This window comes from Rhipicephalus microplus, chromosome 2, assembly GCF_043290135.1.
Source record: "Rhipicephalus microplus isolate Deutch F79 chromosome 2, USDA_Rmic, whole genome shotgun sequence".
Lineage (NCBI taxonomy): Eukaryota > Metazoa > Arthropoda > Arachnida > Ixodida > Ixodidae > Rhipicephalus > Rhipicephalus microplus.
In genome coordinates this window covers 259,820,980-259,847,954 of record NC_134701.1, presented here as the reverse complement: position 1 = coordinate 259,847,954, position 26,975 = coordinate 259,820,980, and the positions used below count along the sequence as shown (strand labels likewise).

The window sequence follows — 26,975 nt, the reverse complement described above, 5'->3', positions numbered from 1 at the left end:
TAAACTTTGCCGCAAGCTCCGTAAAGTGATGACGCCTCTTAACATGATGTCCTTGCAAACAGCGAATGGGGACCCGGTTCAGCCTGTAGCCGCCTGTACTGTCCGACTGATGATCGCGAATGACCACTACACTGTTGAGTTTATTGTCCTGTCGTCATGCTCACACGACATCATACTTGGATGGGATTTTTTATCGCGTAACCATGCCGTTATTGATTGTGCAAGATCGGAGCTTGAACTTTTCCCGTTTTACGACCAACCAACCAGCCGCATTCAGCCCGCCGTACACAAACTCGTCGTCAAAGAAGGCACTGAAATTCCTCCGACAGCAGCTGTGTTGCTCCCCGTGTTCTGTGACGGCATTAGGAACGAAGCTGCATTCTTTGAGCCATCAAGCCTCTTCCTTAGTCGAAGATCACTTCTTCTGCCTTATTCAACCCTCTCTATTTCTGAAGGAAACAGTGCTCTTTGCCTCATCAATCCCCTTCCGTATCCCGTTGAACTGTTTCAAGGTGAATCTCTTGGACACGTGCATGCCATTGATAAAGAACAAATTTTTACCATGCCTCCCGATTGTTCCGGTGACTACGACGCCATAAGTGCCCTCAACCCTTCCAATATACCACCTTGTGAGCTTTTCGATTCATCGATTGCCGACGGACTATCGCCATCTGAAGGCTCTGAGCTCCTTCAGCTGCTCTACCAGTTTCGTGAATCCTTTGACGTTGCTCAACCTACCCTTGGCCGAACTCCCAGTTTTTTCCACCGCATCGACACAGGTTCCAACGCGCCAGTACGACAGCGACCATACCGTGTTTCCGCCACGGAACGTCAGGTTATCACCGAACACGTTGACGATATGCTCAAGCGCGACGTTATCCGACCTTCCCAAAGTCCATGGGCATCACCTGTCGTTCTTGTTAAGAAGAAGGATGGTGCAATTCGCTTCTGCGTTGATTACAGGCGCTTAAATAAGATCACTCGCAAAGACGTATACCCTTTGCCCAGGATTGATGACGCCCTTGATTGCTTACAAGGTGCCGAGTTTTTTTCGTCGTTAGATTTGCGTTCGGGGTATTGGCAGGTGCCCTTAGCAGATGGTGATCGTCCAAAAACAGCATTCGTGACACCGGACGGGCTATATGAGTTCAATGTCATGCCCTTCGGCCTCTGCAATGCGCCGGCCACATTCGAGCGCATGATGGACTCGGTTCTGCGGGGTTTGAAATGGAACATATGCCTCTGCTACCTCGACGATATCGTCGTCTTTGCACCCGATTTCGCAACACACCTTGTACGCCTGAAACATGTCCTCACGTGTCTGAAGAATGCGCAGCTCCAACTGAATCTAAAGAAATGCCACTTCGCTGCTCGGACGCTCACCATTCTCGGTCACGTCGTATCAAAGGATGGTGTTCTTCCCGACCCGGCTAAACTACGCACTGTTGCTGAATTCCCCAAACCAACGACTGTAAAACAGTTACGCAGCTTCGTAGGATTGTGCTCCTACTTTCGTCGGTTTGTGCGCAACTTTGCCTCCATAATTGCCCCTTTGACCCAACTTTTAAGCAGTGCCAACGACATCTCATCATGGTCTTCCCAATGTGATCACGCATTTACCACTCTTCGCCGTCTCCTGACATCACCGCCTATATTGCGCCACTATGATCCCACGGCTGCAACTGAAATCCATACAGACGCCAGCGGTGTCGGTCTCGGTGCAGTTCTCGCTCAACGCAAGCCTGGATCCCCTGAGTATGTCGTCGCCTACGCCAGCAGAACGCTCAACAAGGCTGAGGTAAACTACAGTGTTACCGAAAAAGAGTGCTTAGCCATACTTTGGGCAATTGTGAAATTTCGCCCATACTTATATGGCCGCACCTTTGCTGTAGTTACAGACCATCATGCCTTATGTTGGTTGTCGTCGCTGAAGGATCCATCAGGTCGCCTTGCTCGTTGGGCTCTGCGACTTCAAGAGTATGACATCCGCGTCTTGTACCGTTCCGGCCGCCAACATGCTGATGCTGATGCGCTCTCGCGGTCACCACTGTCGACTGAGGCTGCCTCTATATCTTCTATGGAACACGCGCTGTCCGCTCTTGACATCGACACAATGACCTCTGCACAGCGCGACGATCCATGGATAACTTCGCTTCTGGACGTCTTATCTGGGGTACCGACACTTCCCATCACTCGAGCAATGCGACGCCAGGCTTCGCACTTCACCATTCGAGGTGGCCTCTTGTACCGGCGCAATTACTCACCAGACGGCAGGAAGTGGCTGCTCGTTATTCCCCGAAAGCTGCGCTCTACAATCTGTGCATCATTTCACTCCGACCCGCAATGCGCTCACGCCGGTGTCTTCAAGACCTACGAGCGTTTAAGGAAGCGGTACTACTGGCGTGGGATGTTTACTTTTGTTCGACAGTTTATTCGCGGCTGCCACGAGTGTCAGCGACGAAAACAGCCACCGAATGCAGGAGCAGCTCCACTACAGCCGCTTGCGTGCCCTGACCGCCCATTCGATCGTGTCGGAATCGACCTTTATGGACCACTGCCATTGACCACAGCAGGTAACCGGTGGGCTATCGTTGCTGTAGATCACCTGACACGGTACGCCGAAACCGCTGCTCTTCCTACGGCGACCGCTCAGGACGTCGCATCTTTCATCCTCCATCGGTTTGTGTTGCGTCACGGCCCTCCTCGCGAGCTCCTCAGTGACCGGGGCCGTGTATTTCTATCCGACGTAATCCAAGCACTTCTCCGTCAGTGCCATATTGTACACCGGATGAGTACTGCTTACCACCCTCAGACGAATGGCCTGACTGAGCGGTTTAATCGGACCCTGGGTGACATGCTCGCGACGCATGTGGCATCTGACCAAACGAACTGGGACCTGGTTCTTCCGTTTGCGACCTACGCGTACAACACCGCTACCCAAGTCACCACCGGCTTTTCTCCATTCTACCTTCTATACGGACGTCAACCATCGCACACAATTGACACTTTGCTGCCATACGCACCAGATGTATCTGAGTGCACGACCGTGTCTGAAGCCGCCCGTCACGCTGAAGAATGCCGCCAACTAGCGAAGCAGTTTACTACGGCTGACCAGCAACGCCAGAAAAGGCCCGCGATGACGACCACCCTCCTGCCGCCAAGTTCGCCCCTGGAACCCTTGTATGGCTGTATGTACCACCCTGTGCACCTGGTTTGTCTACCAAGCTACTTTCAAATTACCATGGCCCATACCGCGTGGTAGAGCGCACATCGCCCGTCAATTACGCCATCGAACCGCTTACGCCACCCGGTGATCATCGTCGGCGTGGACACGATATTGTTCACGTGGACCGCTTGAAGCCGTACTTCGACCCGCTCGTTCCTACTTGTTAGATCGCCAGGATGGCTTGATCTTTCTCGACGGGGGGCAATTATAATGAAGGAATGATGATAACAAAAGGAAACAGCAAGCATCATCGCAGAGTAAGGCACCACGAGATCGGCTTTCGAGCTCCTCCATCTTCCTCGTCCTGTCGCTATCTCCAATCTCCGACCTGCCCGTTTGGTTCGCCCAATAAACCTCTTTACAGATGTATTATTATGTTAAGTATGCAAACGAAGAACGTGTTCAAACTGTAATGGATAAACTGGGTTTTCTCTTTCAATCTGTTCGGTATTTCTGTATAAGTGATATGTTTATCAAAACAATCTAATCTGTCTCTTAAGCTAAAATTTCGTTGATTGTACAACTATATATTCTGCCTGTAATTTATGTACATTATAATTGCATGGATCCATACTAGCATTCTGCTAAGGATCCAGATGTTGCTAACATGTTTTTTTTACTGTATGTTGTTTATTCATAATAAAGTTCAAAGTACAAAAACAAGTTCGAAGTTGCGTTTCAGTGGCGGCAGTGGTGTAGTATGCGAAAAACCCGGCGAGTGTACAAAAATGTGGCTCTCGAACACTAATAAATAAATAAATAAAGAAAAATAAATAAATAAATAAATAAATAAATAAATAAAGGGAGCAATAAATAAAGAGAGAAGTAGTATGCTAGGCACACGCAAGACTGGAGGCTTGCTTGTCCCCATTTTGACGATAGAAGTTCTCCCGAGTTTCTCCTGTACCTCTTTTTGCGACTTCGCTTTGTATCAGCGTGGCTAAAGTGGTCATACTCTAACCCCAATCGACACTCCCTCGATTTACAATCTTAATTATATGGCGGCATGCCTGACTGAAGTAGGCCATTCCTTCTTCCACCAGGCCGTCCCTTTAACAGTCGCGGTGAACGAAATGCCTGTAGCCGAGGAACGTCGGAATTAACGAACGCGGCGAAATATACAGGCGGGGGCCGCGTGCCTCGTTTGCAAGGGAGAGGAGGAAAGGATAGAGCAGGGGCGACAATGCGCCACTTTTCGTCGGCAGCCCGGGCTGCCGGCAATTTATACCTGCCGTACACAGTACGAGGCGAGCGTGGCATGATGCGCGGAAAAAACGCACCTGTTGCCTCAAGTCATGCAGGCATCGGGTAAACAGCGCGTGTGCTATAGTATCCGCCGCAGAAATCCTCTACATTTATGCACAGGTACACCTCCCTCCCTCTCTTTCTTCGCCTTCTTCTCTCCCTCTCTTCACTGTTGTTGTTCATCAGCTAACGCGTGCTTCCGAGAGGGAAAAAAATAAAGAGTAATAAAGAGTAGACCGAACGGCCATAAATTACAGTGTTTACATCTCGGGTTACGAGTCGGGAAAGCACTCAGACGCACGCACGCTGCAGGATCCACGGACAGACGCGCAAAACAAACACACGCACACACACAAAACACACAAAACACGCACGAGCGTAAGCTATACGAGGGGATGCCCGGGGCACCTTGCGAAGAGCTCGACCGGCAAATGGATGCGAGGCGTCACTGGCGCACGAAGACCGCGTGCAGTTGGCGCTCCATGATTCAGTGGCGTCCTTCTACCGCGGCCCAGACCTCGGAACACACTCCTCCTGGTGGTGCTTATCCCGCGGGGTAGATGTCACGCGCGTCACCTATGCTTGTCGCCAAGAGCAAGAGTCTTCCCGTGTATAAACGGCTAGGGCAAAAAAAAGGCGAATCGTTTTTTTGTTGTTGTTGTCGTTGTTCTATCCCGTAGCATCTGTGTACCTTCTTAAACTGACTGTATGGGAGAGGCATGGTCTTTCAGTGCTGATGGCCAAACGCGCACTAAGTTGCATTAAGCCAAAAGTAGGGGCGAAATCAGGAAAGAGAAGTGTGGTGTGCTCTGACCGAGAAAACCAATGAGGACAATCGGGATTTGGGGAATAATAGAGGAAATAGAATGTAAAATAATGTCAATTACTTGGGAAGTAAAAACAGCGCAAAAATATAGACGAGGACAGAGGAAGAGACGACACCTTGTCCTTGTCTATATTTTTGCGCTCTTTTCTACTTCCCAAGTATGAACCACCAACTAGCCCAACTTTCGCTATTAATGTGAATTATTTCAGCAAGGAAGTTTGTTTGTGAAAGAAAATTTTGTGTGTATAATTGCAGGTTGCTTGAAACCAATGTATTGAATATATATATTGTTTGTCAGTGCTGATGTCTAAGCTTCGCACTGTCACGGACTGCGGAGGGACAAGGGCCTTTGTCAGGCTGTTCGCTTTTAGCCCTTTGCTCCTGCAGTGAGCTCTGTATCCGGCTTACTGTAAATAAAGTACTACTACTACTACTACTACTACTACTACTAAGAAAGGAACTTGAAACAAATAGAAATTCCTTGAAGGCTAAATAGCAACAGCATGACAGTGTTCCTGTTCCAGAGAAGTAAGTGTATCCCCAGTAAGAAGCGTGAAGAATTAGGGAATTTCAAGGCATTAAAATTCATCCGAACGAATGAATGAGATATATAGGCAAGGGTGAAGTTCTTTACGAGAAATGTAGAAGGGCTAACTCACAACGCCTGCTGTAAGCGCGCATCCATTGAACTACCGGTTGTGCTTCGTCGGCGACCGCTCTCCCGTCCACTTCCTTGGATGTTTCTAAGTATATGCGTACTGGATTTAACCCTGAAAGTTCTATCCAGTACGACTCCAACCAATGGCGGTAAACAACTCGGAGCACCATTTTAAGCATAAAATGCTTTTTTTTAAATTGCGTAATAAATTTGCCCTATATACTGTATCAATACGTGTTACGCAAAATTGTGTAGCTGCATTTCCTACAATGAAGTATAGGAGGGACTTGTGGTTCGGACCGTATATCCATCTCTGCAAGTCAGACGGCAAGGCACAGATGACGTCGACGAGCAGCTATAAAGGCATTACGTTAATTGAGAGATATCGAATGATGCGACAAACTAGTTTTGCGACGCAGCATACCATGTGTTGTTGAGAGTGATTGCACTGACACTTGGTGCAACTTTACGTGGCGACTTAACGGACACGAGTGAAATTGTCCTCCGAGATTATATCCCTATACTTTTCTGTCGTCTTTCTAAACCCCCCTCGCTGATTCGCAGTGCGGAATCCTGGCTTGTCCTTTGCCCTTAGTTCGGTCTCTCTTATCTGCTGCGGTACTAGAACACACCGACGGTTGAACCGCCTAACGTATAGTCTGAGACACGCAGTTACTGCGGTATTCTTCCTTTCAGGGCCACTCGATTATCTTACTCCTCTAATGCGAATGTCTTGGCCTTGTCTGCCCCGCTTATTGGTTCGTCGTCACATGACCCGTTCGCTTCTTCACTTTAAGGAATCTCCGCCCGTTGAACTGTGTACGAAGTAAAAACAGAATCACCAGCGATACTCGTCTTCGCAGAAGGTTTCCCGTTCGAGGAATTTCGCCGGCTCTCGGAGCAGAACGACTCTATACGGCGACCGGCGCAGTTCGTTCCAGCGTGACGCTGGCGAAACGCTGCATGAACGCGTGACTCCCTGTTCGCGCGCTACCACTGGATGAAAAAAAAAAAAAAAAGAGGCGCGCGTGTACTGCGCCGTTGTTGTTCGCCTCCTCTTGCGACAATAACACGCGGAAAGGGCTGCTGCATCTTTACTACTGCCAAGAACTAGGCTATATAAAAAAAAGAAAGGTTGCGGCTCCTTCGCCGCACGGCACAATAGCACGTGATGGCGCATTCAACTCCACCCGGCGGCTTTGTTTCGCCCAGCATTGTGCAAGGCTGGCATCCACGGATACCGAGTAGTCTTTATATAGCGTATGCTAGTTCTATGCGATCGAGTGCATCGCCAACCCGTTTCAAAGGGAGTTAATGTCAACAGTATTCGTCACAACCATCGTAATGATGTAGTCATTGTTTACGTTCTCGTCTCAAATAAACAGCTTCTGCATTTTCACATCTAACTGCCCTTCCAACACGCTTACGACTAATTAAATGGTTAATGCGAAATTGCAGAAAGAAAGAGAGTGAGTGAGTAAGATAGCCAGATAAATAAATAAATACATAAGTAAATAGATAGATAGATAGATAGATATATAGACAGATAGATAGATAGATGGATAGACAGACAGACAGACAGACAGACAGACAGATAGATAGATAGATAGATAGATATATAGATAGATAGATAGATAGATAGATAGATAGATAGACAGATAGATAGACAGATAGATAGATAGATAAAAAGTAGGTTAATCCACAGATCAGATAAACGTTAATTTTGCTCCCACGCACTGGGGAAGTGGTAAGGGGAGAAGGGTAAAACAACAAAAATGCGTAATACTGAAAACAAAAACACTTACACACAAATACATATGGTGCCTGCGAGAGGGAAGCATTTTGGCTAGCGAAGAACATACTGCAAATAACACGTTACTCACGAAAACTACTCGTTCACGCGTACATTTCGGCAGCGCATACATCTAGGGCTATATACAGCATCCGACTGGTGCCTTTTAACCAGCACAAGCCATAAACTACGTAGTAACGACTATGCGTCAGTGAAAGCTGAAGGCCGTATGCGTCAGAAAATGGGAAAGCACCGCGCAAATACTGTACACAGAGTACCTTCAAGAGTCGTAAGACTACGCAGCAGTGGTACCTAGATTCAACGTTACTAGAATGCACTTAGGTCCATGTCGTGCTGTACACAATAGTGTAATGGTGGATTTGAGAAATCAGTAGGATGGGGAGAATAAGGTTCAAAATACTCAGAGAAGAGGTCGCATGAGTTGTCTCAGATGAGCAAAATTTTCCAAGATTTCGAATGAAACAATGACGCTTACCTTATACGTCACCGCTGTATCGTATTTACGGTTATACTCCATGACCCAAGTAAAAACAAATGATTAAAAAAGTTATGCATTAGAAGAAAGAACAAACGATCAAAAGAATTTAATGCGTTAGAAAATATATTATAGATACTGCGTTCCAAACCAAACGAACTTCACAAGAAGTAATTACAGTTCTACAGATCATGATTATGTTAAACAATAAGACCAAAATTATCTAACCCTAGTAAGCCTACACAGCATTTCACGTTAAGGAAAATTTATGGTTATTGCTGTGTATGAGCATCATTTTCAACAAAAAAAAATTCACAGCATATCGACGGAGTGAATGATGATGAGTGTGGCGAAGCGCTAGAGGGTTTCATCAATAAACCGTGGACCATCCGCGAATATCGGCCTCTACATCATCAAAGACGTGACAAACACTGCATATACATATATATACAAGAAATTTTATTATTCGTAAGTGGTAGCTATACGTCGCTTCCGTTCCCTCTTCATTATAAAGGCTTTATGGTCGGTGATGGGGCGGAGTGGGATGTTTGCAAGGACTAATAACTGGGCAGTTTGCAAAGCTGGAACTATAGAGGCGGTCACGTACAAACAAGGAAGGGACGGACATACCCACGCCTTTAGGAGCTTCGCCCCTAAAACAGTGATTGGTAATGCCTGACAGGTTATATGGAAGTCCGCACAATCAATTAACGTTCACGCCCGGAAAGGATAGTCATCCGATAATTCTGAAAAGTATAGTGCACGGTACTTCTACCTTCTCTTTTCATAGTGTGTGCTCCTGTTGCCACGTCGTAACGAAACACAATCAAGGCAAAAATGATAAAGCAAACCTATCTATTACATTCGGTTACTTTAATGTCTGACGAGTAATCATGTGTATATGGTCGCGCGATAAGAGCGTTAATTTAGTCAAATCAGCTGCGCAGTGTGGCAAGGATATGACCGGTATTCTTTATTTCACGCGTTCGCTTCCAATGCCACCAAGATAGCACGTGCAGATGAGAGCACCGATATTTAATAAGATTTGGCTGTCACGGCGTAATTATCGAAATTACCTCCTCCGCTACCAACGTTTTCGCTCGCCTTCTTCTTCGGGATAATGCGGGCGCGACCGAGCGATAGTGCGTTTGGTTAGGGCACATTCCAGACTTGTGCTCATCGCAAGTAACGCCGGTGAGCGAGAAGTGAAAGCGGTAAAAGTTAGTCGGTGATCCCCGAAAGAAAAGCGCTGTTATTTAGCAGTTGAGAAAATGGTATGGCGCACTAAGGTTTTGAAGACGTAATTCACGATGGGTCCAAGGCAATGAGGAAGAGATCGCACCGACTGCGCGTTAATTTTATTTTTAGGTGCAAACCTCGGACGACTCGCCAAACGCAGGAAGCCATCGTTGGCGGCACCGGTGTTAACGCGAGGGATGCAAGAATCATCACGCGGTGACATCAATCACCCTGTGACGTTGTCGGGAGGTCACAGATCGCCGAAAATTGGGCTGTCGCTACGAAGTCACTCAAAGTGCCGTGAAGTGATTACGTCTTCACACGTCATGGCCACCTGTTCAGAGGTGGGCAATCCCGAAGGCCCCACAAAAACCACGCAAGATGCAAAAAAGAAAAAAAGCTTTGAACACCTCCGATCTCGGAGGCAATACAAAGGAACGTTGGATGCAGAAAGCTTTCGGGAGGGGGGGGGTGTAATCAATTCAATCGAATGAGAAGGAAAAAATAGAGAGCAACATAGCTTTCACGCGCGAGCTTGTGAGAATTTCAGAAAACAAGAACAGGCAACAAAGAATACACACAGGACAGGCGCTGTTTTGCTGAGTTGTAGTGGATGAATGCACACAGCACAAGTTCACAGCTCAGGCATACGTCGCGAGTATTCTTGCTTGCCTGTCTATGGTTTCTGAAATACTGCACTTGTGGGTCAGAATAGGTACGACTTACGATAGCCCGCCAGTACCCCCTCACGAAGTGGTGTATGCGAATGCATAAAACACTGCGTGATTTTTCGAGCCCTGGGAATGCGTCAACAGCTGGTGACACATGACCGCTATCAATTCATGAGAAGCTCAGGTGGTGTAGTTGTCGGCTGTGTGCTCCGTGCTGAACCCAGGGAAGCAATTCTCGTGGTATCCACTTAATGGATACCCCTAGAATAGAAGTGGACGCTCTGTTCTCGTCTCTTCTATCCCCTCGTGTCGTTTGCGCTGTTAAGAACTTCCATCGTCTACCATGCAGTACCATACAAGCCCAATCAAGCACTTTGTTAAAGAAGTGCACATCTCCATTTCAGCCTGCATTGATTGGCTGGAGCCCGGCGACGCCATCTGTTTCCGGTCTTTCTTCCGCAACGTCATTTTGACCCCACGCAGCTTTCACAACTCTCGACACAACTGAGAAAGACGGGAAATGCGTTTTGCCGCAACGAATGCTGTTCGCAGAGATCCACTTTCGGACGCACATCTTGGAAGCCATGCATGAACTCTAAAGCACGTTAGCCTTTCAATTAGGTTTAACGCAGCCGCCCACCTCACGCACCTGGAAGGTCGGTACGAATTCCCTGCATCGTTTTACAAACATCCGAAAATGTTCATACGCAATTCAGACTTGTCAAGCTTGTTTGAGAGTCCTGTTACAGTATACATTACTTCCACTTTCTTTCTATTCACGCCACGAATGTTCTAGTGGGTTAGGTCCGTGGACGTTGTCAAGAGTGGCATGACGTCTAATCATCTTTTTTTTTGGCGTAAATGAACTCGGTTTACCGATGTGGACATGCTCACTGACGGCCCATTCGGGTGGCAGTTTGCGAGTGCTCCAATTATCTTTGAAAGTGGTGAGTTAAGCAGCCTTAAGGCTCCGAAACGAGAGCAAGGAGGTATGCAGGTCCTGTCCCTTCCTCCTGATCATGTCATGATTGCCCGATTTCTCTATTGTTTTTTTTTTAGTGGCAGTGCTTACTTGCTTTTTAACGTACATTTTTCATATCCACCGCAGCGCTTGCAAACGACCGGTTGAGTGTAACGTAAGCGGACACCACAAGAATCGATAGAGAGGGAGAGAGAGAGTGAAAGAAAGAAAGAAGGAAAGAAAGAGGTTGACGAAAAGACGCAACTCCTACAGCCCTAGTTGGGAGCACGGCCCAGCGCCTGTAAGGTTGGGATGAGGGCATCAAAGATGCAGGCTGCTGAAACTTCACCCTCCCTCTCCCAGCACACGCACACACGAACCTTGTCGGAGAGCAGCTGCAGGTTCTGCCGAAACCCTTCCTCGGAACAGCGCAGCTCGGCCGCCTTGCGAGAGCGCAGCCGCTCCAGGCGCTTGACCTTGCGCTCGAGGATGTCCTTGACGTGCTTCTCGTCCCGCGAGTACTCGGACAGCGAGCGGTACGCCTTGCGCCAGATGTCGAGCTCGCGCTGGAGCTCCAGCAGCTCGGGAGCCTCGTGCGGCCGCAGGCTCTTGGTGTCTCGCAGTCTCAGCAGCAGGTACGCGCCCACCAGGCACAGCAGCGCACCGGGCACCATGTGGGCCGTGAACGTGGTGAAGTTGATGCCCTGCGCACACAAAGAGCGCCGACTATGGAAACGAGACACGCAGGACTGTGATTCGCGTGACCAGTGTTGCGACACTTGTGTCTCTACTCGAACTTTGGGGTCACTCCATCTCATCCGTGGAATCGTATAAGTCGCGGTCACGTGCGCAATCTCTGTTGCTCTTGTTCAGCCTCGACTCCCACGCCCCTCCAACCTTCGTCTTCTATCGCATTTGAATGCAAAGAAGGTTATCAAAAAGAATCATAGCTATCCTAAATACCCTGCACTTAGGTCTGGTATGCAAAAGTCCTTAGCAGATGAGTATTGCTGCGTCGGTGAAAAGTGATGCCCTGTTGGCGTACAAAGGGAGGGGGAAGAGAGAAAGATGGCGTGGTGTGCTCAACCCCTTCCCACCTAAATTTTGAATTTTTTTGGTGTGTATACATTCAAATATACAAACACACTCGCACGAACATAGACTGTTGTTTAACCCCCTTCCCCCCTCCCCCACAAAACAAAAAAACGAAAAATAAGGCAACTTTGCACTAGCGTTGCCAAACCCGAAGGAAGTGCGCAGCTGGACAGCCTAATTTCTTTCTCTTCGGCTTTCCCGTTCTTTCCTCTTCTCTATTCTTCTTGTTTTCTTCTCCAGTATTTTTCGTTTTTATCTTTATTTCTATTTATTCCTACGTTTTTCCTTTCCTTGTCTCTCTATTTCTCATTTGTTTCCTCTTGATATCATTATCAAGGCGCTTGAAGAACAAGATGAAGAAGACATCTCTCTTGCGCCAACACGTGCTTCCTTCGTCTCGATCCTAAACCTTTTTTTCCAATATTAACCGCCCATTTCACGGCCAATCCCGCAAAGTGGGTAACAGCCAAATCACAAGGGCGAAGCAAGCAGGCAAGCAACAGCGCTTATATGGCTATGCATGCTATTGTTATATGCGACATTGCCTGCCTTGGCCAAGCGACGACGACAGCATAAGATCACAGCATACGGCATCTCGGCCTCCTAAGGTGCTCCGCACTTGTAAGTTTCTGGCTACGCCTCGTGATACACACGAGGCGTAGTGGGAGGCATGGGGAAGGCTAGAGCCCCTTTAAAATTTTCGTCTCCCCCCTCAGCCCCCCCCCCCCCCCCCTTTAAGAACAAACGTAATAGAAACAAGTTCATCACCTCTCTGCTCCCCTGAAGGAACTCATTTATCGTAGATGGCCACCCCTCCCCCGAAAAAAAAGTCACTCACATTTCCTGGAACCGCCCCTGGGGATGCACAGAACAACATCGACGAAGTGATCTCGATTAGGTTCGTTAGTGGTACACAAATTAACCCGAAGTGCTGGTGATCGAGCACACTGCAGTTAGTCTTAGCCTTAAGTGTACTTCCAAAAAATCACGCATCTGCACGAAGTGAATGATGACGAGTAGCTAAGCTAGGTCATAAGGTCCAAAGTGTCTACGTTGAAATCGCTGACTAGTATAGAAGCTTACTGCTTCTAGGCGTTTTACATTGTTCTGTAACAATTATGATTGATATTAGCCTACCAATAAACCTTTTTATACAGAATTTTACACGGTTATGGGCCGTGATTATGAACACCACACAACGGGCAAGCCTAAACGTTAAAATGCTTCGCCCCTAAAAGCACTTATGCAGAATACAAGGTATATGGGTCTCCGATGGACGCAATAATAATTGGAGACATGTAAAGGGGGTGTGAATCGTGCGATGTGGTGGCAGTGGGGGGAAGGTAGCATGCGTGTACGAATGAGGCACGCCTGTCATGCAATGTGCCTTCACGGGCCAAGCTTCTGAAGATAACATGGCGCAGACATGATTGCATGCACGTGGCCGACATGAAGTATATCGAGATGAATCAATGGTGTAACAGGCAACGGTGCAAATTTGTGGTTATTAAAGCTATAGGAAGCGGCTTGGACACAAGCTGAAACAAACGTTCACGAAGGAAGACGGAGGTGAATAGGGAGCGAGGGTATACGGAAGAGTCATAGTTGGCGGGGGCTCTGTGATTGCTGACTTCAATAGCAACAACAACAAAAAAAAAAAAAAGAAACGAGGTTTATTCAAGGGAAGTCGGTCACGCCAGACAATGGGTAGTTTTTACAACTGCGAAAACCCTACCACTCTGAGCCTCTGAGTACACACAGAAGTAATCAGACACTGCCACCACCTGGGTGGGACCAACTGCGCATTTTAGGTGCCACCCTTTGGGCTTGGTCCAAGCAAGAAAGCCCAGAAACAACTCGCCCGCCGCGTACACAAGCGAGATAAGTCCAGAGAAGCTGTCTAACATCCACACTAGTCTCTTCACCAGGCCAATTTAGTAGTCGTTCTCGCGCTGCGCGTTACGTTTGCAAAAAAGATGGCATAATAAAAAGCCTTTTCGCGTTCGCTACGCAAAGGGTGAGGAGCAGTAACCTGTTCGTTTATAATCTGTCTTACAGCCACAATGGGTGTCCTCAGGCAGGAGCTATGAAAGAGCGACGTCCAAATTGGTTTGTTAGTCCAACAACTAGCGTGTATGTACTACACACAAAAGAAAGCACCACAGGCTGCGTAGCTCCTTGTGACTAAATAACTCGGCTTCACATCACAAATATGTTGGGCTGAGGAGTTGAGCAACATTGCAGAGGATTTGAGACTAATAATAGATAATATTGGCTTGGATAATGAAACGACTACATGTTTTATGGTCAATCCACGGAAAATTTAAGAACATTACAACGGACATGCAAGGGAAAAATACTTTACACTCGGCAGCTGTCAGCTTGAGGTGGAACAGGAGTGCTGAAATGGTTCGTGCCGCTGCAGCCCTTTGAGAGTTACCAGCAAATCAACCCATGTTTACACAAAAATTGAAGTGACTTGAAGACGTGAATTGATATGAACCCCGGTCAAGTTCAAGTTCGTCAGGAATGATTTTCAAACTCGCAAATTTTCGATGGACCCGGCTACGACCTGCCATTGTAGAAGTGGGGGACTAAGATTGCGCCAGTCACACGTGAACTAGTAGATCATATATACCGAGGCATTGCGCGAAGTTCTTTTTTTTTTCTGTGATATCAAAGATTGAACATGAACGTGTAAAGTGAGAGCGAAACTTCATCAGTTTAGAAAGTGACACTAATGCAATGAGACCAATATCCCAAATTTGGTGGCGATTTGTGTACCGCACCACAGTAAAAGCTCATTAATTTGAACTCGAATAGGACCGTAAGATTGTTCGAATTAAGCGAAGCTCAAGTTAGCGGGCAGATGCTACAATAAACGGGAATCACATCACACTGCGTGGACAGAGCCCAGAAAACCACCTCTGAACTCGTCAGCGTGAATAGAGCGCTATACTACCCGTTTGTGAGACTTTTTTTTCTTTTTACATTAGGTTTACGGATCTGTTAACAGCATCAAAGGATTATTTGATCCCCTAAATGCACTCATATGAGCAGTAAGCCTTAATTTTAAAATATATGACGCCACTTATACTACCAAACACGCTTATTTGCATTCCAGAGATAACGCAATCAAAATTAAAAGTAATCAACAATTTTCATTTGCTTGCGTTTCTTCTGTCGCGACTCCATGAGCATTGTTTACAGCTTGCTCAACTATTCTAGCATGGCATCTAAAGTTTCGCCTGTTGAGAAATCCCGTTTCGTTGTATTGCATCTCAAACGAATTTGGTTTGGTTTTGCAGCACATTGATATCACTCGGGCCCGACTCCGGCGAGGAGCGACGACACCCAGGGGCTCCCAGTTTGAATTAACCGTTGTAGATATAGACGCCCTTGATTTATCTGGAGTTATATCCCATAGGAATGTGCCGGAACCAGGTTGTAAATTCGAATAAACGAGCTTTTACTGTAATTGTATGACTTGTGAGAGTAAGACAGCAGCGCAGACTGCGCAAAAGCAATTTCTTCCGGCACAAAGAGAGAAAGAAAGAGAGAGCGTGCGTATCAGTCAGGATGACGCCCCTATTCGCATGCCTGATGAACTTGCGAGTTATATGGGTACAGCCTTCATACAGCAAGTATCGACGAGCTTTTAAATGTTTTCCGCGCGTACGTACGTACGTGATCATCCTTCGAAGCTAGCTTTCCCCCTTTAATATGTATTGTGAGGCAAAGCCCATCAAAAAAAGTCAAAACGCTTTTTTTTTATGTGCAACCGTTCGTGTGTTAAAAGCAACTCCACCTGACGCTAACGGCTAGTGCGAAAACAGGAAGTTTATTCCCATGTAAAAACAAATAGCAAAAGAAGTTACGACAGCTTTTCATCGCAGGTGCCAACCATGAAGGAAGCACGGAGCTGGGTAGCTTCCTTGTATCTCTTCTCTCTATTTCATCTTCTTTCTCTTTTTGCATTGGTATTGTTTTGAATATTCTCTCTATATTTTTTCATGTTCTTTCTTTCTTTCTCTCTCTTCCAACTTCTCGATTGCTTCCTCTTATAATTAAAAAAAAAGGTTTTTTTTTTTCAAAGCGCCCCACACTTAACATCATCGTGACCTGCTAGCCGTGTCAATACACACATAAGTATTCTTTATTCCAAATGGCCATTATTTTTTGGAATAGGCTGCCAGTCAATGCTGTGAATTGTTCTACGCTGGAATCTTTTGTCATCTGTCTAGAAGAGATTGATTATTCTAAAAATGTATGCATGTGAGTCATGAAGTATCCTATGTGTATCATTACTTTCTTTTTTTTTCTTTTTGTGGAGCGTTATTATGTCTCATGTCACCTCTATGTATCCACTCCTGCATGGGCCCGATGAGGGCCTGCAGTATGTACAAATAAATAAATAAATAAATAAATAAATAAATAAATAAATAAATAAATAAATAAATAAATAAATAAATAAATAAATAAATAAATAAATAAATAAATCTTCAAGGCACTAGAAGAGGAATAAGACTTCTCTTCGGCCTGAGCGCGCGCTGCTAATATATTAGCACTTGGTTGGGTTCAGCGTCCGAAAACTACCACATGATTATGAGAGACGCCGTAGCGGAGGGCTCCGGAGATTTCGACCATTTGAGTTTCTTTAGCGTGCTTCAAATCTGATCACACGGGTCTCAAGCATTTCCGCCTCCATCGAAAATGCAGCTTCCGTGGCCGGGATTCGATCCCACGACGTGCTGGTCAGCAGCCGAGAAACTTGGCCACTAGACCGCAGTGGCAGGTGGTGTGTTACCGATGACTACGACGACTATGGTGTTACACCAAGAGATCAGATGACAACAGCATACGAGAACCTAAAGTACTCAGCACTTAATGTCCCCAATAATACACACGTACAGAGTCTGGGAGCAATCCTACAGATGTCGCTAAACGCAAGTTAGGTCTTTCTTAAGTAACGGACGCCCTGTCGTTTTTTCCCTTCCTTCCCGAAATTCCAGGACGCGTGCACGACGCACCATCTCGAGGCGCCGGCCCCGAGCTCCACTGCAAGTAAACGTAGCATGGGCATAAAAATCCGATGTCACCAATAGTATAAGTTATCGAAATTGACTCACGGTTATACATATATCAGAGGCCCACTTGAACACGTTGCAAAATTTCAGTAACATTCAACAATATGTATGGTTTCAGGGGCAATAGAACATGTTGCAGTGCTGCCCGTGCAATGATTTGCGGTTTGAAGTTGTTCCAAAAACATTTAGATGGAGGTAAAATAGTGGAGACCCATTTACTGTGCGAATTAGTGCCCGCGAAAAAACGTCAGATCGTCGAAATTCCGGGAGCCCCCCAGAACGGCGTCCCTTGCAATGGCATCGTGGTTTTGGCATGTTAAACTCTAACAATTATTATTAGTAAATTAGTCCCAGAAAGTTACACCCCTTGTAACACAAAACTAAATTCTGTCAGAATAAACACAGTCGGTTCTCAATGCACATAATTCATTGAAAAAAAAACATATAAAAACGCCAGTAGAACTCGTTCTTTGCCTATTGCGATCAACATGCTTGAAATTAAAAGGTTGCATGAACAAAAAAAAAAAAACAGAGTTCAATGCGCTTGTCGTTGTGCCATCACTTGTGAACATGTCTTTTTTTTTCGCCACATTTCAATTTCAAGCGCAAATTTACATGCAAATCACGTAGGTGTTTTTGCACTACATTGATGTGCTAACCAACATGCTTCGCCAAGGTAGCCCAGGAACTCTTTAAAGAGTTCAAGTTCTCAGCACCTTCTTTTCAGAAGGGCCTTTTCGTGCCCCTGTGAAGGTTCCATTCAAACGGAAATACACGCAAGAGACGACAAAAAAGGTGTAAACACACGGAAGGAGCGCCAAGACCAGCTAGCCGGTGCAGGTTTTCACAATCGGATGTCTTCCGTTTTGCCCATTGTCTTCCTATGTAAATGCGAAAGTGCATGTGAACCTTAGGTACAAGTTGAAGTTAGGAGAAACACCTAATCAATAATCCCTCTTCGCCAAGCCATGACCTTGTTTCCTGAATGGCTGGTGCCAATAAATTTTAACATTCCTCCTACACTCTGGGATAAGTGAAAATGAACCTTATGATACCAAAGGAAGATATTACCAGGCCGCAGCAAATGTGCAGGGAGAGAGAGAGAGAGAGAGAGAGAGAGCAAAATCAGTTAAAAGAACTTAGCTTTATTTTGTCGTAGGAGCTCGAACAGGCAGTAAAGCAGGCGATATTTAGTTCAGGAAACAATATACCATATATATGGTGAATATTGCCGCGAGCGCTGTTCAAGTAACGAAAGAGTCATCAGAATTGGAAGGAACAGGGAGGTCAAGCAACGATATATTTTGTTACCCTTCAATGTAGGTAAGTGAGCGCGGATAAGAAAGTGACAAGCAGTGAGAGAATGAGCGCTGCACGTGCGCAGAAGGGCGCAAATAAGCACTGCTTTTTTCGGCCACCATTCATGAACGTTGTTGGTCGCGTGTGGCATTCCGCAGTGCAGTCGAGCCCGAGCTGGACATTTCTACAGTCTCCCGCGATATGAAAGTTATCGCACGAGTATCGACCTGTCTAATGTTTCAGGGCCGTAGCGGCAAGTTTAGGAACTGCTAAAATCAAGATTGCGCATTGTTCTCTCCCTCGTTGGCTGTTTCGTGCTACAGCAATCGTCCCTACAGTGAACTCCATACCCTCTCTGTGTCAAGCCTTCCATTCGTTGTGGTTAAGTGTATGGGTGATTACGAAATCGCTGGGAAAGCTGTGTTAAAGATGCTGCTTCACACTGCTACGTTCAACCAGCTTCCCAAGACGGGAGTGATCACAGCTTAAGGAGCAGCGAAAAAGGGTGAGTGAAGCTTGCATGATAATAACCTCTCTTTGAGAGAGAGAAAGAGAGAGAGAGATAACGTTTACTTTCACCCGTCTAGGAATACGGGGGAGGAGGCTTAGGCCTCTGCCCCAATCATCCTCCTAGCCATCGGCCGGAATCCCTTGGGACTCGGCGGCGGTCAGGGCGAGGCCGATGACTTGACGCTGTTCTTCGGTGTCACGGCTGTGTAATAAGGCCTCCAAGGACTCTATATTTTTACTTGGATCATTGTAGGATGGGCAGGTCCAGACCATGTGCACTAAACCTGCAGTGATATTACAGTGCGCACACCTGGAGTTAAACACTTCCGGGTGCCGTTTACTGTACAGGTGAGGGTTTGGAAACACCCCGGTTTACAACTTTCACCACACAATTTCCCCTTTTTTGTTAAACTGTTTAGCTGCCTCTGGATAAATCTCACAGTAGAATTTATATTGTGAGGGGATTTCCTGAAACGTTAATAGTTCGTCTTTTGTAGAGAGGGGTTGGTTGCTCGAGCGGAGGCGGCGAGTCAGCGGCGATCGACCAGAAAGTGAGCCCCCGGGCCACCGCGTGCGCCTTCTAATTCTCCTTGATATCTTGATGGACCAGGGACCATATCAGTGAGATTTGCTCTGCGGGTATTCGTGCTTCTCTTAAAATATTGGTGGCCGTATACCAGAGATACTGCATATCATAGTTTCTAATGGCTGACTTACAGTCGCTAACAATAACTCGTGTGCCTTCTTGTGCCATTGCCAAAGCAATCGCAAGTTTTTCTGCCTCTATGGTGATTGCCTTCTTAGAGGTGCAGCACGAGACCAGGTCCCCGCTCTCGCGAACCACTACCGTTGTGTGTTCTCCCCTTCTTTCGTATTCTGCAGCGTCCGTGTAAAACACGCCAGGCCGACCTTCAAGTTTCGCCTGCAGCGCTCTAGCTTTGCGTCTGCCTTCGTGGAACACCGGATGCATATTATTTAGCAGCGGTGTAATTTTTAGTCTGTCTCTAGTTGATTAAGGTATGCAAGCTGTCTGTCCGGAGCACTGCATGGGATCGAACCCCAAGCACTCCATGATTTTCCTTCTGGTTCTCAAAAGCCTTTGGTGCTGTGACATCGTGGCGGCTTCTTTTATCGCATCTAAAGTGTTGAAGACGACCAGCCCAAGAAGATTTACCGTAGAGGTGTTGTGGGGAAGTCCTAGCGGAGTTTTCATGTCTTTCCTTATAGCCCCACCGCGGTGGTCTAGTGGCTATACTCGGCTGCTGACCCGCAGGTCACGGGATCGAATCCCGGCTGCGGCGGCTGCAATACCGATGTAGGCGGAAATGCTGTGGGCCCGTCTGCTCAGATTTGGGTGCACGTTAAAGAACCCCAGGTGAACAAAATTTCCGGAGCCCTCCCCTACGGCGTCTTTTATATGATCGTATGGTAGTTTTGGGACGTTAAACCCCACATATCAATGTTTTTCCTTATAATGGCTTCAATTTTACATTTCTCCGCTTTACCCGATTTAAGATAAAGGGCAACGTGCAGTAAATGGCTTATCCCAAAAGCTTGAGCCAACCTTAAAAGATCGGCTTGCTTCATCCCCGCATTCTTGTTAGAAATGCGCTTAAGCAGGCGGCACGTCTGGTTCGCACCAGCTTCGATTCTCCGGATAGTTTCAGAAAGAGTGCTCTGGGACATGGCGCTCTTGTAGTTATTTGTCCACGCTCGCGCGACTGTACGTGCGTTTCCAAACCAACGGAAGCTCGAGAGAGACATGCACCGTTCCTCTCATCCCGCGCCGCCACTACTGACACTCCTACTCCACGCCGCCTCACGGAGGAGTTGTGCAACTGGAGCGCGGTGTCAGACCCTGTCACTCGAAGAAGGATTGCTCGCAACTTTCTTGCAGGAGCTGTGCGCCTGCCGCGAACCTCGCTCGCTGTTCCGTTCCAGTGAGTGACCATTCGCTGACAAGGTTCTAAAACAAACGCTTCACCCAGCGCCTTCCTTTCCCCAGAACCCCTTCCTGTCACCTCTTTCCAGCCCGGTACGGCGGTTCGCCATGCAACGTCGTGAGCCCCCCCCCCTCCCTTGTTTTTTCGCCACTCTGTCTTCCCATTCCCACGAGCACCAGTTGATATATATATATATATATATATATATATATATATATATATATATATATATATATATATATATATATATATATATATATATATATATATATATATACACGCAGAACACTCGGGCGGCGTGGAAAAAAATGGTGCACTGTGCGTGGACGACACTAACGTCCCCGCGTCTCCTCTCATGCATACAAACCAGATAACGCAAACAAGTGGTCATTACCGGGGGGCGCAAGAAACATCCTCAAGGAAGAAACTCGAAATGATGCCATCAAAAGCGAGGGCCGGATGAAATGTTATCTCCGGTAGGATCGACACTGCCACATTCGTCTACTTCCTCGTTCGACTGGTGCCACGCCGGCTTGCCGTGAAGTTACGACCGAGGCGACCACCGTATGCGCGGGTGCGTGACGAGGTCTAATCTGCTTGCTAACTGCCTTCTTGTGGTCCTGGTAGCGACACTCGATACGGGGTGGTAACAGCAGTGACCGACGGCAAGGAGGAGGAGGAATAAACTTTATTACAAGAAACCAGCAGGTTTAGGTGACCGGCCCTAAGCCTCCCATGAGGGGACGTCAAGGGCTCGCCTCGACGCCACCTCACGGGCGTGCTGGGTCGCCCAGGTTTGGTCGTCAAGAGCGGGGCTCCGCAGAGCCTCATGCAGGTTCGACGAAAGGGTCGTGGCGCCAGTGTGTCTGTACTGTGCCCGGCACTCCCACAGCATGTGCGGAAGCGTAGCCGGCTGAGTGCCGCAGCACCGGCAGTGGGAGATAAAAGTTCAACACTGTCGAAATTTGGGCTTGTTGGTGCATTGTGATGACTGAAATTTTTAATTTTTTTACTTTAATTTTAATTTAAGACTTTAATTTTTTGTGCGCATCATTCATGTCATGTGATATATTTTTTTGGTGATATAGGCGAGCGTGCGGTGGTAATAAACATTATGTTGGAAGTTAGCGCCTGTGCCGTGTGTCCTCTTCTTGTGTCCCCGTTTCTTAGCGCTATTTTCAGTCGGCAGTGGGAGGTTGCGTACATGTCCGGGAATTTGAGGTGAAGGCGGGCAGGTGAGAGATACCGACAGCAACAAAACACTAATAATTAACAGATATAAATTGAAATTTCAAAACTGTCTAATCGTACGTTTTAAACACCTGTCGACAACTTTCTCATAGAAATTTTGACAAAACCACCATATGATGATGAGAGACGCCGTAGTGGAGGGCTCCGGAAATTTCGACCACCTGGGGTTCTTTAACGGGCACCCAAATCTGAGTACACGGGCCTACAACATTTCCGCCTCCATCGGAAATGCAGCCGCCGCCACCGGGATTTGAACCCGCGACCTGCGGGTCAGCAGCCGAGTACCTTAGCCACTAGACCACCGCGGCGGGGCGAGGTAATAATTAGGCGGCACTAGTTGAACAATTAATCAGAACACAAAAAATAGTCCAGCTCAGTCCAGGCGGTGATGAGTAACATGCATTTGGTCTTGTCATTGCGTGAGTCGGTATATTTTTTAAACTATGGCTAAAAATAGCTGGGGCACCCTGTATGTTACAACTATTAAGGTTTGCACAAACTTCTTGTACCCTTATGCGGAGGAATCACCGTTTCTACTTGCAGCAATTCAGTGTTTAGGCAATATGAGGCAAGTTTAAAACATCTTGGCACGTTAATATTAAGCCTACCCCAACCGCAATTTATGTTGTGCAAAGAGCCTCAGGAGCACTCTTATCTTTGACAGCTGTTGGCCGAAGGCAGCGCAGCCGGAGGCTAGTACGAACTCCAACTGATGGAGAAGGACAGGAATAGTTTGGCTTTTTTTCCCCCTCGGTAGCAGCTTTCCTTTCATCTTGAAGCGTTTGCGCAGGCGCACGGGGACAAAGATGAAAAACACAAACTGGCGCAGTCTAACAACTGGTTCATGTTTTGAGAACGTTCACTTGAAAACACTCAGATCTACTTAATCTGGTTTAAAAAAAAAACACTTGAAGAGCGCACATTGCACAACTTGTGATCACATGCTCAATAAACAGAAGACAAAGCAAAAATTCTTTCTCAAGCAAGGCAACCGACCGGTGGGTAACACTTTTTTTTTTTTCAGATGGTCATTGTAAAAGGCTTCCATGATCTCTATTCATGTGCCATGTGCCCTGTTTAAACGTTTTTCAGCCAGATTGCGCAGATTTAAAGGTATTTTGAGCGAAAGCTTTTGGAAAAATAAACCAGTTGTTAGATTGTTCCCGTTTGTGTGTCTCATATTTGTCTCCGGGTGCCAGCGCATAGACTTCAAGACACATATGTTCCAATTAGACCAAACCACAGTTTTAGCTTTTTTTTTTCGCAGCGTTTCCCTCAGCGCATGCAAACCAACTACAAATCCTGCTTGTTTTCAGAAAAGGCTGTAGCCCTATTTGCGTGCGATTTTTTCACGTGGTTGCTATCGTTTCTGAATGAACCCCCCTTCAAGCCACACTTTAGTGGTACAATTAATGTATGTTCTAGAAAGTTTTCCTGACGAAATATTGACTAATCTTTGGGATGACGTGTTCAACGGAAGCGACGCTGTGACAGCTTAGTCAAAATTTCTTAGCCAGTTTTGTAGCGTTTATAACAGATACTTTCACTCTTAAAAATGCGGAGGGTATCGCAGGGGTAAAAAGGCCAAGTTACTCTTTTACTCTCGCAAAACATCGGATAGAGTGAAATGCGACTCTGTGCGAAATGAGAGAGTGAAACTGCTCTCTACTGTACCTCTCTCTGAGAGAGTGGAATGCCCAAATACTCTTCAGGCATGAAAGATTGAAACGTGTTTATACTCCTGCTCTTGATTACATTTAGATAAGTCGGCACATCACGACTGATTAGCACTACTTAATAACCACACATATATGCAGTAAAACGTACTTCTTTGTTGAGGCGTTTGAGACGATTAACAAAAAGAACAGCGTTTCCAGCGCGCACCAGTGAATTTCAGTGCACTGGAAGGTGCACTGCGCAACTATTGATATTGACATTTTTAGCTTCGAACCAGTGTAGCGAAATGAGCGAAGACTACCATATTCAATCGGTCACAATTGAAATTCAACGCAAACGACTATGACATTCCTCTTATATTATTATTAATGTTTTCCCTACGACCATTGCACACGGGAGATGATGCCGTGAGTTTAACGTACGGTACGGCTACAGAGAAGTATTGTGGCTTTAGTCGTATAACGTAAACAAGAACAACCGAAAATACGTCGAAGGGGATGAAAAATAAATAAAACTGTTAGGTGTACAATTCCAAAGCGCAATGTTTCGGACACAAAAATGACTAACCACTTAGCGATTCAGTGCAAATGACGTTTATATAATCGGTTGCACTAATACTCCATTTTCTACTGTAAAAAGCGTGTCGAATAGGCGTTCTAATCTCACGAGGCACAACTCAATAGCAGTAATAACGTTAGCTCCAGTCCGGCTGCTTTTTAGAAGCGTGGAGACTGTGAAATGTGCACTTCTCAACAAGAAAACGCAAGCAGATCACAAACATTACTTATGACATGAATACTTACACGATGATATACCGTCTTTTAGTGTGGTGTAGTGAATTCTTTTGCCGGCACTCGCACACGTGAGACGCAAAAATGATGGGCTCCAGCGGAGCAGCGAAGGTGGTTCTTGGTGGCCGCTGACACTGGATTACAGATGAAAGTGACATGGATTTTGATATAATCTTGGCGAATCTGTCAACAGGACGTGTTGTTTTGAACACAGTGTTTTTTTCACGGAGATATTCCAGTGAGGCCTTTCAAAGTCGAAGATTTCCGGGATGCCCTGGACAAGGAACGATTGCTTCCCGACGTAATATCATTCGGCGCCTACCAGAGCAACCACGTGGGTGCCATCACCTTAAACAGCCGGGAGGCGACTAAGAGGTTGACTGAATTGAAAGAACTCCAGGTCAAGGGACGCCAGTGCCCTGTTATCGACCCTCAGGGGTAGCAGGTGAGGCTGCGGCTCCACTGACAGTGAGTGAGTGAGTGAAGTGAGTGAGTGAAGTGAGTGAGTGAAGTTAGTGAGTGAGTGAAGAGAATGCAAGTGGCTCCTGCCGCGAAGTTCTTTTTTCAAGCTTCACACGGGTACACTATCTTTCAGGACATTTCAAGCAGACCATGGTTTTTACTAACCTTAGGAGACAAATTGCCTTAGGCGTAAAAAAACCCGAAACTATAGACCATGTATTCTCACATTGTTGGGAAGGAGTATATTTTTGGGACGTACTTCAAAGGACGATAAAGAAGGAATTACCTTTAAATTCTTATGGTATAAGATTTTTTCCAATAGTTGACGAAGATGGAATGCGTTTTGATTTGGTTATGCAAAGTGGCCTTCACTGTTTATGGCGGGCCCGTATGGCGGGTTTTATTGCGATAAGGATGCATGGCCTGCACGAATGTATTTTCGTGAATGTATGACCACGCTTGTTGAACTGCAGAAGGCTCAGGAGATTGTACCTGAGTGGTTGTCGAGGGTAGAACCCTGGAAATTTTTAACTTGTGTCCCTCTCGTAGGACTGTCATTGCTTTTTTTTCTATTGTGCTTGTGGTTTGATGTACGAGCCGGTGAACAGGTTCTAAAGCAAAAAAATAGTGTGGTGTAGTGGTTAGCGTATTGGGCTCGCATTCTGCAGTGCGTCTATGCGTCTAGAGTTCGAAGGTTCAAGCCCCAGGGGGTCATCTTTCACCTTTTTTTGTTTTGTCATAGTGCTCGTATTTCACCATTCTTACAATCCGCGCGCGTGGGGATCTGTCAAAAACAATAAAAACATATTTCCTTTTGAAGTTCAGCTATTTCTTTGTAAGGTGTCATGTAAGGTCATGGTACTCTGCTTCTGGCAGCCTTATGTTACTCGGTTGAAGGGGAGTGCTTTGACCCGTTCTGGGGGAATCAATGTGCTCTGCCTCCAGAAGGGGTGATTTACTCTGGGAAAGAGAGTGAAATATGGGACAATAAAGTACTCTCCCAAAGAGAGTTTGTGTTGCATCGGTTTGTGTTGCGCCGCGGCCCTCCTCGCGAGCTCCTCAGTGACCAGAGCCGTGTATTTCTATCCGACGTAATCCAAGCACTTTTCCGTCAGTGCCATATTGTACACCGGATGAGTACTGCTTACCACCCTCAGACGAATGGCCTGACTGAGCAGTTTAATCTGACCCTGGTTGACATGCTCGCGACGCATGTGGCATCTGACCAAACGAACTGAGACCTGGTTCTTCCGTTTGCGACCGACGCGTACAACACCGCTACCCAAGTCACCACCGGCTTTTACCCATTCTACCTTCTATACGGACGTCAACCATCGCACACGATTGACACTTTGCTGCCATACGCACCAGATGTATCTGAGTGCACGACCGTGTCCGAAGCCGCCCGTCACGCCGAAGAATGCCGCCAACTAGCGAAGCAGTTTACTACGGCTGACCAGCAACGCCAAAAAAAGGCCCGCGATGACGACCCCTCTCCTGTCGCAAAGTTCGCCCCTGGAACTCTTGTATGGCTGTATGTACCACCCTGTGCACCTGGTCTGTTTACCAAGCTACTTTCGAATTATCATGGTCCATACCACGTGGTAGAGCGCACATTGCCCGTCAATTACGCCATTGAACCACTTACGCCACTCGGTGACCATTGTCAGCGTGGACACGATATTGTTCATGTGGACCGATTGAGGCCGTACTTCGACCCGCTCGTTCCCACCTGTTAGATCACCA

The 26,975-nt window shown here is 46.7% G+C and overlaps 1 protein-coding gene across 1 annotated transcript in view; it reads right to left on the bottom strand.

Annotated features, from left to right (window-relative positions):
* LOC119170067 (P protein-like) overlaps positions 1-26,975 on the bottom strand; it is a 269,389-nt gene that overhangs the window by 118,846 nt on the left and 123,568 nt on the right. The window contains exon 7 of the mRNA XM_075880449.1: positions 11,495-11,818. Within this exon, the coding sequence (XP_075736564.1) occupies positions 11,495-11,818 (324 nt within the window). The remainder of the gene's footprint in view (positions 1-11,494; positions 11,819-26,975) is intronic.